The sequence below is a fragment of the Manacus vitellinus genome, unplaced genomic scaffold (genome assembly GCF_001715985.3).
Source record: "Manacus vitellinus isolate BGI_N305 unplaced genomic scaffold, ASM171598v3 scaffold_27_pilon, whole genome shotgun sequence".
NCBI classification, from domain to species: Eukaryota; Metazoa; Chordata; class Aves; order Passeriformes; family Pipridae; genus Manacus; species Manacus vitellinus.
Window position 1 is genome coordinate 7,126,385 of NW_021940039.1, and position 17,952 is coordinate 7,144,336.

A 17,952-nucleotide genomic window follows, 5' to 3' on the forward strand; every position below is an offset into this window, starting at 1 on the left:
CTCTTGTGCTCCCCGGCACACCCAGGGCTTTAATCCACCTGCACAGCAGACTTGCACACTCACTGCCGTGGGCTGGAGCTTTGCTGTGCTCCTGGTGACAATTCCTGGGGCATGGGAGATGGTTCATACCAGGCAGAAACGCTGATGGCCTCTGGTCTGTGCTCTGCTGCTCACACCAGCCAGGGTGGGAATGTGTGTGGCACCTCGGTTTGGCCTCCCTCTTAGCAAAACCTTTTCTCTCTGGGAATTGCAAACTTTTGGAGTGCTTATGGTTGACTCAGAAGGGTTTCTGGAGATGTACAAATAAGCCTGACACTAAATCTCACTGTGGCAGAGCTCTGCATAGCCTTTCTCCTGCTTTAAAAAGTAGCTGCAGTCTCTCTACACTGTGTTTTACAGAAATAGGTGGGTATCACCTGACCAGGGGGAAAACTTTTGGCCAGGTTTGAGTGAGAGATGCAGCCTTGAGATCGCTCTGCCTGTCCAGGTGTGCACACTGTGTTGGCATATCCTCCACAAAACCCAGAAGAACAGGAGTGGGGCAGGAGGAAGAACCGGTTCCGAGTGTGGAGAGAGGAATTTTTCCGAGCAGTGATGAGGAGCACAACCCAGCAGGTTGTGGTTCAGGAGAAAGTGGGGGGTTACACACTGGGTGCAGGGTGTTAACAAGCCCCTCACCTGCCCCCAAGGGAACACATGGCTTTGTTCAGGGAAGGGCATCGGGCCAGCAGCCTGACTGCGGAGGCGGATGATCTAAGGGCTGAAACGCTGGAAATGGGAGTCAGGAGACCAGGGCTCTCTTCCAGCTGTATCCATGGCATGCTGAGTAACCTTTGGCAAGGCACCTCACCCCTCTGCTTCCCTTCCCACTCATCATATGTCTTGTCCCTCGCCAGGGACAGGAGCTGGCTCGTGGCAGGGCTGTCCTCAGCCGCGCTGTGCCGGGGGGTGCGGCGGGACAGCCGCTCTCCCACCACGGCAGCGACAGCGTGCCCTGCTCCAGGTGGTGTGGAGCACCCCCTGAAGCTCCCTAGTAAACCTCCTACACTGAATATGCACGTTAAATATATCACCCTGCAGAGCCTTGATCTTGGGAAGAGCCTGGAGGTCCCACTGAAATAGCAACAGACCCCATCCCGCTCCACCAGACACACATCTCCCCAAACCCAGGCAGGAAAGCAGGCTGAGGACATTTTTATCTGTCAGAGTTTGGCAGGATTTCATGGCTGTGTGTGTGTGTCTGTGTCTGTGTGTCCGTGTGTGCTCCTCGCCGGAGCCTGGGTAATTATTTTGTTTTATTTCTTTTTTTGGCAACACTTTAAAGTGAGAGCTGGGTCTTTATAGATTGCTCAGGTTGCACAGAGTATGGATTACAGATCATCAGAGAGACATGAAAGCAGAAGACACGTTTCTCTGGCACAGCATTAAAGGGACAATAAAGGGGTAATTGTAGCCTGGGGTGCAGCCACCTCCTGTGCCCGGCCTTCACTCGCCTTTGCAGCACTGCAGAGAACTTCACGAGGGAAATGATGGAGAAGCTGGGGTGAGGATGGCTCAGGTCAGGACCTGGTTATTTCAAAGGTGATATATGCTCAGGAGGTTAAAGGCACCACTTAGGCACATGAACAAAAAACTGCCAAATACTCTAAGCTGTAACACAGGCAAACTGAAGGCTTTTAAAACTAGATTTTTCCTGTCTATTTGCACCCTGAGAGACGGTTGTCAAAGGATCAAAGCAATTCCCATTTTTAAACTCTCTCTTTCTCTCCCTCCTCCCTCTCCTCCCCTCCATTTCTCTCTCTCTCTCTCTCTCTCCTTCCTCCCATTCCCTCTCTATTTCAACAGGACTCCACAGAATGGAGCAAGAATGAGAGGAAAAAGGCAGACAGAAAAGCATGAACTGGAGGCTTGTTGAGTTCCTCTACCTCCTGTTTATATGGGACCATATACTCGTACAGCCCTCCCACCAGGACCCAGCTGCTACCAACCAACATGTCTCCAAGGAGTTTGATTGGCTTATTTCAGACAGGGGGCCTTTCCACCACTCACGGAGCTACTTATCCTTTGTGGAAAGACATCGTCAAGGATTTACAACCAGATATAAAATATACAGGTATGTCGGCTCCCCGCCCGTGGCTCGGAGACCTTGTTTGGTGGTGGGAACTCAGCCAGTTCCCGTGGGCTCCAGGCTCCCAGTCCATGGGAGATGGATCATTGTCCCTGTTCCACCTGGAAACACTCCCTTGGTTCTCTGTGGTCCTCAGCTGGCAGAGCAAATTGCTTCAAAGGCTGGGCTGTGGGGCTCTGATAGTGAGATGAAAGCGCTGCAGTGCCATGGCAATGTGCACAGCGTAGACGGAGATAAAAAGGGACTAAGGGTGTGGGTGTTCTTCATTTGCGGTGACAGACAGTTCACAGGCAGGTTCACAAGCAGGTTTTTCAAATCAGCGAAGCTCTGGACAGCCCAGACTCATACATGTGGCTGCCAATAGCTTCAGGTTCACGTGGGCATAAAGATGTCACAGCACACATCAGTGTGACAGCTCTCACTCTGCCCTGCATGAGCCTTACCTGTCTGCTGCCTACCAGAGACCTTTGCAGATTTTCTCCCCAAATGTGTTGGACTTGCTCACAGAACTGTGATCTTGGTTTAAAAAACTGCAGAGAGTTAAAAAACTACAGAAAATAGGCAGAATTTGGATTTTCCTTTACCTTCTAGGTTTTGAAGCCTTTGTTGCTGCTTGTTTCAAGCTCTTCTTGCCAGCTGTGCCATCCAGAAACACACTTTTTTCCCTTCATTTTAACATGAAAAGCCGGGGTGCTCACATGAACCTCCCATTAGAGCAGCAAGTGTTTTGGAGTGAAGGGGAATAAGCCAGCAAGTGTCAGGAGATTTGTGCTAAAACCCAAAGAGACTGCAAAACTCTCAGAGACATGTGTGCATTTACATAATTATATAGTCCTGTTGTGCTTCAGAAAGACACTTGCAAACACAACCATGCAAACCAGTAGGCAGGGAAGTGCCAGTGAATAGCCTGTTGGCACATGGAGACACAGGATGGCTGGGGATGGGGGAGCAGGGATCCACATGTGTGCAGGCAGTGTCCTCCCACGGGCAGGGAGCCAAAAGCCCTTGCAGAGTAATAGAGACATGCAAGGCATCATCTCTGTGTGGGGAAGAAAAATGAGTTGCTCCTGTGCCGTGGCCTCCAGGGAGTGCAGCACCCCCTCCCCTCGCACCAGCAAGGGGGGATTAGCACAGGGTTGAAAATATTGTCCCGGCTTGTCCTCATTCAAAACAGCTCAGGGGGAAGACAGCCCCAAAAACTAGAAATTCTGCTGCCACACTTCCACTAGTGAGGTTCTAACAGTGAGGTCTTTGCTTGCACAGAACAGCAGAGAAAACTCACCTTTTTTTGCAAAGCCTTTCTGCCTGGCTGTGGCTCTCCCCAGCTCACCCCTTGCCCTGCCTGACAACAGACACTCTGACCAAAGCCACGGATCCCTGCCCTGCTCAGTGCCCCTGGCAGCAGCTCTGCCCTTTGCTAAAGAGCTGTGCAGCCCGGGCTGCCAGCACAGCACTCTGCAGGGCTGGGCTGGGAGGGGAACCCACACGATGGATGTGTTCAGACACATCCACGGACTGTCACTGCGGGTCAGGCCACAGATCCATCAAGCCTGGGATCCTGTCTCTAAGAATCATGGAGAAACGGGTCAGGAAGGACCTTGAGAGGTCATTTACTCCGTGCCTCTTCCCCAGGGCAGACTCAGACATACCTGTGTCACGTCTGACAGAGGGTCGTGTGTGACCTGGAAGGTTTCCTGTGATGGGGAATTCACACCCTGAGCAGGCAGCCTGTGCCACAGCTCTGCCACCTCCACTCTTAGAAAGGAGCTAAAAATTGTTTGCATGTGAAGCCCGTGATTTCTAGTTTTATCTGTCAGGGGGTGAGGAACGAATTCCCTTTTGATTTGTAGGAGACTGCTAAGAATTTGAAGCCTTATCTCAGTTCAGGATAAACTTTATACATGGGAAGTGGTAAGGGATCTGTTTTTCTCTGTTTCTGCTGGATATTGCTGAAGCACTTAGGAAAGACATTTTCCTATGTATCATGGGGAGGACACAACACCCTCCTTCCACCATGAGAGAAAACAGGCAGCAGCATCCTGTGTGCACGGGAGGAGTCTGAGAAGGGTCTCACAGATGGTGACAATGCTGGAGAAGTCAGTGCCCACAAAAGAAACTGGAGACAAGACAAAGTCCAGTGGAAATCATCAGGGAAAGAGTTTAGAGAGGCAGGGGGAAGACTGCAAGGGCACCTTGGGACATCTCATGGCCAAATACCACGTGCTGAGCTGAAGGGATTGGGGAACTCCAGCCATGTGTGTCCTGGTTGGAGCTGCTGGGAGATGAGCACTTTGGAAAAACACCCTCTGGGACTAATTTGCTCCCAGTGTGGTCACCTGAGGAGGAGGGGAAAGCCTTATGTGCTTCAGCAGAGCACATGGAGCCATCAGGTAGGAGTCTGGCTGGATGTTGGAGGGCTGGTTGTTTTTAATATTTGTCCCTGTTGGCAGAACTGGTCGCTTAAAAACTGAGCCCATGCATTTTTGAAGGAGTATCAAAGTCAGTCTTGCTGTGGGGAATTAGTGGAGCCACAGTCAGTCCTGGCAGCTGAGAGCTGGACTGTGCACACCCCCCAGAACATATCGTTTTACTGAAACCCACAGGGGTAAAATCTCATTTTGTGGGCTCCTTAAATTGACTCTGAGAATCTGTAAAGCTGTTGGGATTTTGTCAACTGTTTAATTCTAACACAGAAGCCTCTTTCCTACCAAATGATGTCTCTCAATTGCTCTTTGCACTAGACTAGCCCAAGGGAGGCACATATTCTACATTAAGGATATCACTCCTTTCCTTAGGAAAGCAGCTGATGTGGAGCAGGGGAATTTTCTGTGCAATCTTCTCTTCCAGTGTTCCTTTCCCCCCATATGTTTTTTGGTCAGCTGGTTTGTTCTGTGTCCCTCAGTCAAACAGTTCCTTGGGGCACTTGTGGTTTTGTTGAGGGAGGTTTCACCTGACCACTGCTCTTCTCCTAAGGCCCATAGCAGACCCCAGAGCAGCCCCAGTGACCAAGGGTTTGGAGAGGATGTGAAGTCAGGCCAGAGGGCCTCCCCCATCCCCAACTGAAACCCTGTCAGCTGTTTAGTGGTGATTTCCCCAGTGTCCCTCTGTGCAGGAACATGGACACAGTGCATCAGGACTGTGCCCTTGACACTGGAAACCCTGAGACAAAGCCACTGTCGGGGCTCAGAGCAGCATAAGGCAAACCAAACCATGCAACACTCCTCCTCTCACCGTTGCTGAAGTCCAGGAGTGTGTCAGCAGCAAGCACAGAGCCTGTTGCAGTTATCAGGGCTGTTTTATATGCTGCTTAAGCAGAATTGCTGTAGAACCTCATAGCTGCTGATATCTTTCATAGGATGCCTGGATTCAGATCTCCCATCCTAGCATGGAAAATAGTTCCCTGCTGCAATCTCCAAAGGCTTGTTCCCTCCTCTGTGTTTCATTTCAGCAGACTTTAGGTCTCTTTCTTGCAAAACTTGGACCACTGATTTTCCTGGTCCCCTCAGTCAAGGTTTGCACCTTGCTGTGGTGCAAGGATGTGGTATTAGGAGGAAGGCAGGCAAAGGGGGAGATGTTTTCTATTAAATCATGAACAGTAGGAGTAGATACAATTGCATTAAGGAAGCACATTAATCAGCATCGATTCATACTAATAAGGGTGGTTTAGGGGGGCCTCTGGCAGGGAAATGCTGCTTTGATCATTATCTGTGCACATTGATGCTAATGCAGATAGGATGGCAGATGCTGAGAGTGGTTTGTGGGGTGTCTGAATATTCATTATCACTATCCTTGTTGTTGTTCCTGGCCATGAGAGCCTTGGGTATGAGGTACTGCAGGAAGGCTGGAAAACAGATGAAGCTCAGCTTGGCTTTGGGACTGGGTCCTGCTCCGACCAGAAAATATTCCTGTTACCACAGAACAGTTACCAGCTTCAGCCCACTGCTTTGAAGTATATTGTAGGGTTGTCCTTTTTCTCTTCTCTCAGAAAGTGATTATTTAGCTACAAGGCAAAGCAAAGAAAACAGTGGGCTGAGCACTTGAATACCTGATGCAAACAGCCAGGCAGAGGCACTGACACAGGAGTTTCACTAATGATGCTGCTCAATTGAGGCCAGTTCTAGAAAAACAAATCTTTTCTAGGAAAAAAGAAATAAAGCTTTGTTGTTCAAGGCTGGACATGAGAGGCAAAGAGTGAAGAGGTGAGATGGGCTCATCCAGCTGAGTAGACAGGCTGCCACTGCCAGTTCTCTGGGAAAACAGGGGCTGGGCACAGCACACTGGGAAGAGGGCAGGGAGGTAACACAGGCAGGATGTGGATTTTTGCCCCAGGCTCATGGTGTGGCTGTGGGTAAAATCACTTCTCCTTGCCTGGGTTGCCTCCCACCCCTGGAGAATGGGAGATGACAGCAATTGCCTGCTCTGCATTGCTGGGCAGACTTAATTAAATGCTGCAAGACGTTTGGACATAAGGGACAGGAGCAATATAAAATGGATGCTCACACGGGGCTGGAAGGGGAATGTGCATGTGCAAGAAGAAATGCGGATTTTCCACGTGTGGGAGTTTAATTCCATTTTCTGAAATGACAGTAGGGATGGGGAAATCTGGCTCTCTGTGTAAGAGACAAGGGAAACCCTGGGGTATAAAAAGGAGATCTGCTTCCCTTGCAGCTTCTCCTTGCAGTGGGACCATTTAAAGGCTGCTAAATTCATGAAACCTGCAAATACAGAATCCTTCTGAGACCTCTGTCAGGTCTGGTTGAAATGCACCAGCAGATTCAAAACTTGGTGGGGGATGCGACACCAAACCAGCCAGTTCTGCCCCATCCCTCCACCTGCAGAGGGACAAGACAAAACTGATTGCTTAAATACAAGGTCCCTGGAGTTATAAAACCAAAATGGAGCTCCTGAGACAGGAAAGGTTGGGAGTAACTTGCTGCACAAGCTGACTAGAAATTGGTTGGGATGCTGCCTGGGGGAAAAAAGCTGATTTTTTTTTTCCCCCTCAAAATATCATTTCATAAACAGGTCTCAGTGCAGAGGAGAGAGGTATCTCCATCCTGGATTGTTTTCAAGGCTTGGCTGGACAAAGCCTGAGCTGATGTGCTCAGTAGCTGGTGACAGCCCTGCTTCAAGTGGGAGGTTGGACTAGGGACCCCCAGGGTCCCATCTAGCCAACATTTCTGTGCTTTCCCTGTTCCTCCAGTTCAGAGTGGACACTACACTGCGTGCTCATAAAGGGATTTGCACTGCTGAATGCATTCAGCCACACTGGAGATTTTTATTTAGTCCTAGAAAACTCACAAATCTGGGCTACGTGCTCTCTAAACATGTCACTCCCTTGGTGAAGAGGAAGAGAAGGATCACAGAGCCAGGATCTTTGCTGTTCACGTAGCACAGGCTACAATACACTTAGAAATGCATATGCTGTTCTGCTGTTTAAATTTTCCCCTAGAGGAAAAAAAAATATATATATAAAAAGGGAGGAAAAAAAAATTGGTCTTACAAAACTGCCTCACAAAATTTTTGAAGTTTTATGGCGCCACAAATTAAAGACAATGAGCCAGATTCTCTGTGATAAATACAGGAAACTGTTGACTTCAAGGAAAATTCACCAATTTATTGGCTGGAGAATCTCTTGCAGCACTTCCAGCATTTCCCACTGCCCAGACCTGCACACACAGCACCAGGGTGTTTGTGGCTGCTTGCCCTGGCTGGGAGGATAATGAGCTTTTATCATTTCTAAGCAAAAGCAACTCCTACATCAGACAACTGGGCTTGGCCAGTCTGCTTAGTGAATGTGAGGTGTTTTATGACTGGTTTTAAAGCAGAATCACAGATCACAGGATCATTTATGTTGGAAAAGACCTCCAAGGTCATCAAGTCCAACTTTGTCCCCCAGCCCAGAGCACTGAGTGCCATGTCCAGTCATTTCTTGGACACCTCCAGGGATGGGGACTCCAAACCTCCTTGGGCAGCCCCTTCCAATGCCTGCCAACCCTTTCCATGAGGAAATTCCTCCTGATGTCCAACCTGAACCTCCCCTGGCACAGCTTGAGGCTGTTTCCTCTCATCCTGTCACTTGTTGCTCGGGAGAAGAGTGAGAAGGTCTCTCCTGAGCCTCCTTTTCTCCAGGCTGAAGTTTTCTTAAAACTGCAGAAATTTTGCCTTTCCTGACCAGCCCTTCTAGGCAGGTTTCATGCAAACCTGTGATTTCCACGACTGAAGAACTGATCTGGCAGAAAAGTAATTCTGACAAGGAAAAAAAAAAGGAAAGAAAGAAAAAAAGTTAATTTTTAACTAGATCACTTTTCTGGTCTCATTCATTCAGTGGTCAGGTGACAGTAAAGGGGCAGGACTGTGGGGATAGAGGCAGGAAGGGCACTAAGGGGACTGGTGAAGCTGTTTCCAGCAGCAATGTGGATTAAAGTTTTCAAGTGGTTGTGAAGATGTTCTGGTTGTCTTAAGTTCTGGCAGAGATGAGATCTCTTAAAACCTCTCCCATCACCTTTTCAGTCCATTCTTCTTCTCCCATCTCTCCACTCCTCATTGACTCCTTTTGCTGTCTCTCTATTGCATTGAATTTAATCTACTGGTCACTAGAGCTGTGCAAATAATTGATTTTGTGGTTCACTGGTTGTATGGAACAAAAATAACATTAAAAATGGCTTGATCTGAAATGGATGTTTGTTCAACTTTTCAACAAAATGAAAAAATGTAAACATTTCATTTCAGGCTCAGTGAAAGGCTTAAGGTTTGCTGTTTGTTTTCATTTTATTAATCCAGTGAAAAACTTTTTTTTGTTGCCATTTTTAAGGTGTAAAAGTTCATCTCAAAACACAAAGTCAAGCAGTGCCACTTAAAAAAATGTCAAAAGAGAAACAATTTGATTTTTGAGTGCATTGTGTTTGGCTGTTGGCTCTTCAGCTTGAATTTGCAAGGAGATTTTACGTCCTTGAGACAGAGAAGGACAGAAAAAACCCCCTACTCACTGACCGTGTTGTTCATTCGGTGACTTTGAAATCTTAAAATTCCCCAGGGTTCAGCTTTGATTTCCCTTGGTTCAGCTTTTAGCACCTTAGGAAGAAGGAAAAAAGCCCACAATGATTTCCCCAGCACTGCTGGGCGAGGGAGTCAGAGCCAAGAGGAGCAGCAGCTCTGCTGTGGGAAGGCTTGTGCTTGCTCAAAACCCAGCTGGGTGCTGAGGCCTGGGTGCTGTGACTGTGACAAACTGTACAACACGGCTGCAGTCGTAGATCCTCTCTCACACACATATCCTGGCAAGTCTTCAGTCCTGTTCCAGTTGTTTGGATGCCTGAAGCATCCAAAAAAGCACCGTGAACGTTCTTCTCAAACAGCATTAAGGTGATGCTTAGCCCTGGGATGAATTGATAGGCACTGTTAGGCTTTTTAATCTTTGCCTGGGCTTTTTTAGTCATGCTGAAGTTCTGCTGACAAGGTTCTCCTATTAGGGTTTTATGCTACCTGTTTAAAGGGGACATCAACTTTTATGTTTTCCAGTCAGAGGCAAGGCTTTTTTAGGAGAGACAACACAGCAATTGAAGGACAGAGGGAGCTGAGATGAAAGGAGGCTCTTGCCTCTGTGTGGAATGAGCAATGGAAATCCATACAGCATTGCAGGGCAAAAAATGCAGGATCTCCATAGTTTACATTATGCATGTAAAGGAGTGATGTACATTGGCTTGTAATCAGTAAATGCCGTGCAAATAAATGGGTGTAAACCAAAAACTGAAACCTATTTCCATAGTGCATGTAAACAATGAAGCCTTCCAGTGTTCTCTTCAATGTAAATGTTAATCTAAAAATGACATTACTACAAGTTTATGCAACTTTACAAGAGAGTCACGATTTACATTCCTGTCTCACCAGCTCTAACAGCAGTTTGGCAAACAGGAGCCATTCAGTGATGGGCATAAACCAGACAATTCCAACACAGAGCATCTCCTTCAGCCACAACCTTCATTCTTCATGCAGTTCAGGGACTGGTGTTGTTACATTCCCTGCATAATGCAGCTCCCTGCATATGGGAAGATTTTCATACATTTGCATAAGCAGAATAAAGGCAGAAGCAGGGGTTGGCAGGGAATGTCTGGGGCTGAGCTGCACAGAGCTGAGTCCTGGGATGTGTGAGCAGACACAGAGCTTGGCCCTGGCTGGGGCTGGAGGAGCAGCTGCTCTGGCTGTGTCTGGATTCGGATGGCGAGAGCTTGGGAACATCCCTGGCAGCTGCAGGGTCTGACAGCAGGACACACCTCTCCCTCCCTTTGATATTTTGGAGAACACAGGGCAAGAGGAGGGATAAATGGCACCAGCCTTTGATAGGTTTGGAGCTGCTGAGAAGGGGGAGCAGAACATCTGGCCGAGCTTGGGGAAGGGCAGCCCCACATCCCAATTGAACCAGCCCATGGGGAACAGCCCAGAAGCAATGCAGGGATAAGTTCACATTCTGATAGGGCTCTTGTGGTCAGGACACACCATTTCCTCTGGAGGAAAGCTCTCATGTGAGCTGTGTGCCTGGAAAAGCAGATCCCTGCCTGGCTGCCCTGCCTGCTGACCCAGGTGATCCCTGAGCTGGACGGGCTGAGCACCAGCACAGTTCTGCAGGGCTGCTCCAGCACAACAATCCCCTTTCTCAGCCCAGAATGAAGTGTTTTGATCATCCTCCCAATGAATTCCAGAAGCAGCACAGAAATATTTTAGTCACTGAACCTTTCCAAAGAGATGTGTGTCCTGCTGGGCTTGGACAAGGGTGTCCACATGCTGTCCCCTGTGAGACCTTGCATGGTGGGGCATCTTTTCCCCTCCACATGCCAAGCAGAGGCTGTGCCCAGCAGGGCTGCTCCCAGCACACTGTGACAGCAATGACCCTGCACGTTCATCTCCCATTTCTTCAGAGCAGCAGACTATGGTCCAGTGGCTTGGGAACATATTTTAAAGGCTAACAAGGCAAGGATTTTGCTCCCTTTTTACAAAAAAATATTTTTTTTGTGTGTGTGTGTGTACAAATTAATAATTCTGCTTTCAAATCAGGCAGATGCTTATTTCAGCAAAGAATCTGTTACACTAAAAAAAAAAAAGAAAAAAGCCATCCTGTTAGATGCATGGAATAATTTTATTCTGGCACCAGTAGCACTGGGAGATGGCATGACCCCCCCCCATTATAGGGGTTTTTCTATTTCTAGATCCCTCTAATGTTTCCCTTGGGTTCCAGAAAGTATTTTTTTCCCCTCTCTTTTTTGCTGATTGCCACCCACCAGTCTCTGTAAATGGAACAAGATGTGTCCCACCGGGGCAGCCGGAGCCATCCAGGCTGGATTCCTGTGTTAAGCTGCTAAGAGCAGGTACAGAACCCAAGGACACATCTGCACAGAAACCCAGGGAGCAGCTTTGCCTGCAGCAGGGAGGGAGGTGGGTTTGGGGCAGCCCTTTGTGCCAGGGTCTCCCCTGCAGACAGGGTGAAATCAAATATTCCTGTGCAGAGCCAGCAGTTCCTGTGGCCTGGGGAAGGAGCTGGAGCCCAAGTGTCCTGGAACAGCCCCAGCTCCCTATGGAGAGCCCTGGGCAGGTGATGCCTGCTCTGCTCCTGGGCACAGGGAGGGTGGAGGCAGCCTTGGGCTGCCAGGTGTGTGCACCAGGGGTGCTGTTTGCTGGAAGCTCCGTGCCTGGGTGATCAGACCCATTTCAAACCCGCAGCTCTTCCTCCTCTGCCGCTGACACGGTGACCATGAAGGATTTATAGGAAGCTGCCATGAGGTTCCCTTCACCAGGGAGTCATTTTTTTCCTGGTTAAATACAACCCATCAGGTGAGAAACACTGAGAGGGAGGAAAGGAGAGGGGTAGGGGTGGTATTTCCACCCACCCAGCTGTCTGGGCTGAGGCACTGCAGCACAGGCTGCAGGCAGCTGCCTCCTCCTTCTCCTCCTCCTCCTCTTCCTCCTCCTTTTCCTCCCTCACTGCCAGACTCCTCGCAGCTGCCTGGCTCTGGAACTGCTGTTCCAACAGGACAGAGATCCTCCCCATCCCTGTGCTCTGTGGTGTAGGAAAGCCTCTGACCTGCTCCAGCACCTGCCCTGGGAGGAAGCCTTGAGGTCTGGCAGCAGCAGTGGTGAGTGGGGCCAGCACAGAGGGAGGGGATCCTCCAAAGGGTCTGTGATGCTTCTAAATCAAAGTCCTGCTGACAACACAGAGCACTGAATGCCTGCCTGGGGCCCTGCTCCCACAGTCATGTGATGACATCAGAATTTAAGCTTTAATTAAGAGATGAGTGCGGGGAGGGAAGAGGCTCTGGCCCTTATGGCTGCAAAGGAAAGCTGGGAAACATGACCTGAGTGCAACCAACATCTGCTTTAATGTGCAGACAGCTCCCAGCAGAGGGGTGAGCAGCTGGGAGGGGAAGCCATTCCATCGAATTCCCAATCAAGTCAAGCCTGCTTGTGCTTCTGTTTGCAATGAAAGAGTTTACTTGGAGAGAGGAGAAGTTCCAGAAAAGCTGTGCTACGGCAGAGTTACACAGAAACACAGAATCCTGAAAAGGCTTGGGTTGGAAGGGACTTCAAAGATCATCTAGTCCAAACCCCCTGTCATGGCCAAGGGTGTCACCCACTAAATTAGGGTGCTCAGGGCTCTCATGCAGCCTTGAAGGGGCAGATATCACACTGTCACAGCCTCTGCTTGTGGACATCTCCCAGGGATACATCTTTGCAAGGCTCATTGAGGGAGAACCCTATTTGATGGCCAAGCTCTCAGCTGGCACACCAGGCTCTGGAGGCTCAAATATGTCTGATATTGCAACATCTCATTCCCATGAGTGAGGATCATGAAAAGGTCAGTGGAAGAGCTGTTCCCACTGTAGCTGGGACCTGTCTCTGGACTCTGACTTAGTGAAGCATCCTGACACTGCAGTGTCTGCAGTAGAAGTGCCCCTTTGCAAGGTGCAAACAGAGTTTTCATGGACTGGTAGCGACTGGCAGGTTTGCTGGAGCATGGGCTGGGTTTGAGCACTGATTTGAGCATCTGACCATCACAGAGCACTCAGGGCATTCAGCTTGGGTGAGGATGTGCTGACCAGTGAGGGACACTGCCTGCCCACAGAGACCTGGAGGTGGAAGAAGCAGTGTTATGTCAGGAAAGCAAAGGTGGTTTATTGTCTGTGCACTCCTGAAAATTGTTTTCATTGTCCATGCCTTCCTGCACAACTTCATTTTACTTTCCCTCCCCTTTCTCCCATGCTGGTTCATTCCCCCTCAGCCCACTGAGTATTCAGCATTACATATTTCAGTGTTACCTCCCAGCTCTTAAACAAAACCCCAGAAAGAACATTACTTTTAACTCCCCTCCAAATGCCTGGGTGTGTCCCTGGGTAGTGCAGACTCACAGCCAGGGGTGAGGCTAATCAGAGATCTTGGGACACAGGGAGAGCTGTGTGTTGCATGGTTAGGAACAAGCAGGAGAGATGGGAACAAGGCAAGAAGGTTTTCATCTTCATTTCTGGTCAAAACCAAATGAATAGCCCCTACCAGACTACTGGCATTTTGTCTTCCTTCCCCTGTTTTCCTCCCCTTATCCCCCATTCATGCACAGACTGTGAGAGTCTCAGATTCCCTCTCCCACCTATAAAAGACTTCTGACTGTTTCTTGGGAGTATTTGATATTTGGGAATCTGTGCTCTACTGTGCAGCAGGTGAGTGTTGCCAAGTCACATGATGAACTGTATCTCAAGACTATTTAATGTCTCTTCAAAGCCCACACTTTCAGAGTCCTGTGATTATGTAAGTGTCTCAACTCAAATTTTTAAAGTAAGTTTACGGCCCTCATAATTGCAGAGGAAAACTTGATAATACCACTCCTACATACCCAGAAAGCAGAAGGCAAAAAAAAAAAAAAAAGGAAGGAAAAAAAAATCCCATGAAGTTTATCAGATTTTAAAAGTCTCATGAATTTTAAAACCAATCTCTTAAGTCTTTTTTTGAGCCTGATTCATGATTTTCAAGCAGTTACTAATGTGGTTGTAGGGTTTGTAAGGCTGGTTTGTTATCCTATTAGTTAACTTACATAAAATATCCAAACCCAGGGAGACTCAGAAACTGAGTATTGCACTTCAGTGCCCTTCTGGAGACAACAGGGTCTTTTCTTCTGTGTAGATGCCAAGGATCTCCCCTTAATCCAGGTCTCCAGTCACTACTGCAGCATCAATATTTCCCAAAATTATATTAATGTTAATCCTATGAATGAGAATAGCCATAGTATTGATCTTCATAATGCTTAGGTTATTAAATTTGAGTTTGAAGGTAGTTTTGTGGTGCAATTCATAACAGCAAATCTTGTCAGCATGCATAAGCAGGGACAGCAGGCCATGGAGCAATGGCACTGCAAACCCAGGGAGAAATATATTCTGGAGCCTTCCATCCTCCCACAAGATCACACACCAAACAGACACGTGTGGCTAAGTTGGCAATGCCAGAACTGAAGTTTTGCTAGTTGTTTGGTGATCTCAGATGAACTTAATTGATCTGAAAGGATTAAAAGCTTTTGAATGTCGAAACAACCTGTTCCAACGTTGTATATGCACCACCCAGGGGCCCTTTTTTCATTATAGAATCACAGAAGGATTTGGATTGGAAGGGATATTAAAGACTACCTAGTTCTAACTCCTTTCCATGAGGCAGGGACACCTTCCACTATCCCAGGTTGCTCCAACCTGGCCTTGAACACTTCCAAGGATGGGGCACCCACAACAATATTCCTGGAATATTTACACACACACACAAAACCAGGGATGTTGGTGTGATAAGATGCAGAGGGATGACCACCATTACCATCAAGTGGTGGGCTTGCCTTCCACCTGCCTGGTTCCTCAGGCTGTCTCATTGCATTTGAGAGCCATGAAACTGGAGAGGAAGGGAGGGGGCAGAGCAAACTGTGCTTGTAGCTGGTCCCAGAGCCTCACAAACCCCTCTGTGCACACAGGAGCATTGATGTGGGAGCTACACACAGATATTGAGGTGTCTGAAGCATCTTGCATGGCCTCTAGCAGATTAAAGGAAATCTGAGAATGCTTCCCTGTGAAATGACTCTGTAATAAGGGACAGAAATTACCAGCTCTTCCAGCATGTAACAAAAGAGGAACCAAGACTGTGCAAGAGGCTGAATGCTACTATATAATAAGCTTACAGGATAATTACTGACTGTACTTGGGCTTAATTTTCTTCAGCGGAAGAGTCATAAAAATAAGTTTATTGTTTTCACTCTGAGGGAACTGAGATATTTGCATCAGGTCTTTAAAAGAGACAGTGCTTTATCTCCCCCTTGAACACATCAGCTGCACTGGTGACCATCTCCTGCATGGTCGTGGGTGAGGATGCAAAGGGAAAGATTTTCTAGGCACAGCTGCTGTCTGGGAGCTGGTAAAGGAGAATCACAGCTCTTTGTCAGGGCCTTACAAGTGTTTGCAACACTGGGGTGTGATTTTCACTCATAATAGAGGGGATTGTGCACTGAAAAGGGAGCGGAACTGGTGAGGTTTCTACAGGGATGGAGGAAAATAAATGAGAGGATGGCAAAGTATTTGCATTTTGGGTGCAATAAAATTGTCTCAGTGAGATAGAAAAACATTTTCTCCAAAGCAAGGTTTTGTCAAAATGCTTTGTTTTGTTAGTAGTGTAGTGATGAATTAGATTCAACACATTTTTGAAGTCCCAGCCCCTCCAGTCACCAGTGGCTACGGTGAAAGGGGAGATCTAAGAAATGAGCTATTTTGACAAAATTTTGTCGAGTGAAAACATTACAAGCTGTTCCAGATTCCTCCAACATGGAACAAAGCCAGATTCTGCAGCCCTGAAAGTAGCTACTAAAAGGAATCCTCTCCTGGGCAGCTCCAGCCACAGCTGAAGCTGGAGCTCTCCCAAACGGGAACGATTTAAGCTTTGTCTGGAGACACAGAACTGGAGCCCTTACCAATTACAGCTGAGTTATCCTCAGGTGCCACAGGGACACTGCACAGGGACTGAGGAGTAAAGGATTAGCCACTGCACACAGAAATATTGAGCAACTCACTACTACCTCCTATTGTGCTCATGCCAGTGGAAATCCTTCTTAGAATGGCATATTTTATTCAATTTTTAAGAGCTCTCAATTTTTCATTTAGGAAGGGGAGCTGGAGCAGCATCCGATCTGTAATCAATCAGCCCTCTCCAAGGAAGGGCTCCTGCTCCTTAGTCCTTTATCTTCTCTGAGAACTCACAGAAAATGTATTTCTGAATGAGAATTGTATTTCTCAGAGTGAGGGAGGGGGAAAACTACAGCCAGGGCCTCACCTGAATCTTACAGACCTCTGTCCTGTATTAACTATCCTGTAGTAGCTGGCCCTACAGAAATTATCCCCAAACACACCACTTTGTCTCCAGAAGCAGCAGATGATCTTGCAGATAAGCTTGGCCCAGAATTAAAAAGGGGATTTAAGCATTTGATGTGGGTACTTAACAGCCTAAGTGCCAAATTCCTGTAGTTTTTAGTGGGCATTACAAAATCAGGGGCTTTTGAACAGGATCTGCTACAATCTTAAATGAGGCCATCCATAACATAAGGCATGAATTTATTATCCCTGGTAATAAATCACTACAAATACACAATGATAAAAGGATGAATAACAGACACAGCTCATCCAGGGATCTCAAAGCTCTTTAGAGTTCCTTAGGATAGTGGAGGAAAAGGCTGAGTTTTGTTTGTTTGTTTCGAATGAATAAATTAATCATTAGTAAAATATTATGCAGTTCATCAGATATATTATTCACTAGCTATTTGTCAAAATAACAGCTCAGTCATATATTACCAGAACTAAACATTTATAATGTGTGTATATCTAGCCATCAGATGATTTATTCAGGCTTTTGGGGAATGAGTTAATTATTGACCAGTTAAAGCACCCCCAGGAGGCAGAGATATGTTAGGATGTGAGCTCTTGTGAATTTGGACCATCTTTTTGCTGTATTGTTGTTGTTTAGAACCTGATACCACAGGCAGAATCCTGCATCTGGGTTTCCTTTTGGCACTACCTCAGTAAAACCAGCCATAATTCTGATTATCTCTAGCCAATGCCAGGTTTGTCTCAGGTAGGAAAATTCACGTACTTATTCAAGATGGAACTATGATCTGAGTTCTCCGTGTTCTTGTAGGACCAGTGTCTGACTCCAACAGCAAGGTCCTTGTCCCTTCATAGTTGTCTCAGCTTTAACCATGTCTCCACCTCCCAAAGGGTTTAGGAGGGTTTAGGAAAAGCAAAAGAGAGTTTAGGAATCCCAGTTTGTGACAGATCACACAATTTTGGGAACGCTGGGAGAGAACAGAGAAGCCCTTCACCAGGTCCCTCCCAGCTCCCTCTCCTGTGCCAGCGACCTGGACTCCTTCCAAAAGTGCCTCAGCAGAGCAAAACTTCGTGACTGACACTCACCATCTCCCCTTGTCAGCCGTGACCAGCATCCCAGAAAGCTGCAGCTTCTTCCAGGCCTTTATTGGTGTCAGTGCAGCCTCTCCCCCGGGTTTTATTAGGGGAGCTGATGCCAAATCACCCAGCTTCCTCCTACTCGATAAAAAATGTTTATAACCCAGTAAATTCTAACATATCAGCAGCTTGTTATGGAGGGAAAAGGTCACTGGGAGAGAAAGGGGGGGAAAAAAAAAAAGGTGCCCTTCTATCTGAAGTTCTGGCTGGGTACAGACGAAGGAGTCAGAGCCAGGAAAATATCTTTTGATATGATAAAGTCTCATAATAGAAAATGTTGCTGCAATACAGGCCTCGTTTCTTCAGATA

At 47.5% G+C, this 17,952-nt stretch overlaps 1 protein-coding gene across 1 annotated transcript in view; it reads left to right on the top strand.

The window, feature by feature from the left end:
* Positions 1 to 1,839: 1,839 nt before the first annotated feature.
* BRINP1 (BMP/retinoic acid inducible neural specific 1) overlaps positions 1,840 to 17,952 on the top strand; it is a 60,682-nt gene continuing 44,569 nt past the window's right edge. Inside the window, exon 1 of the mRNA XM_029960510.1 lies at positions 1,840 to 2,113. Within this exon, the coding sequence (XP_029816370.1) occupies positions 1,896 to 2,113 (218 nt within the window). The 5' untranslated portion in view covers positions 1,840 to 1,895. The remainder of the gene's footprint in view (positions 2,114 to 17,952) is intronic.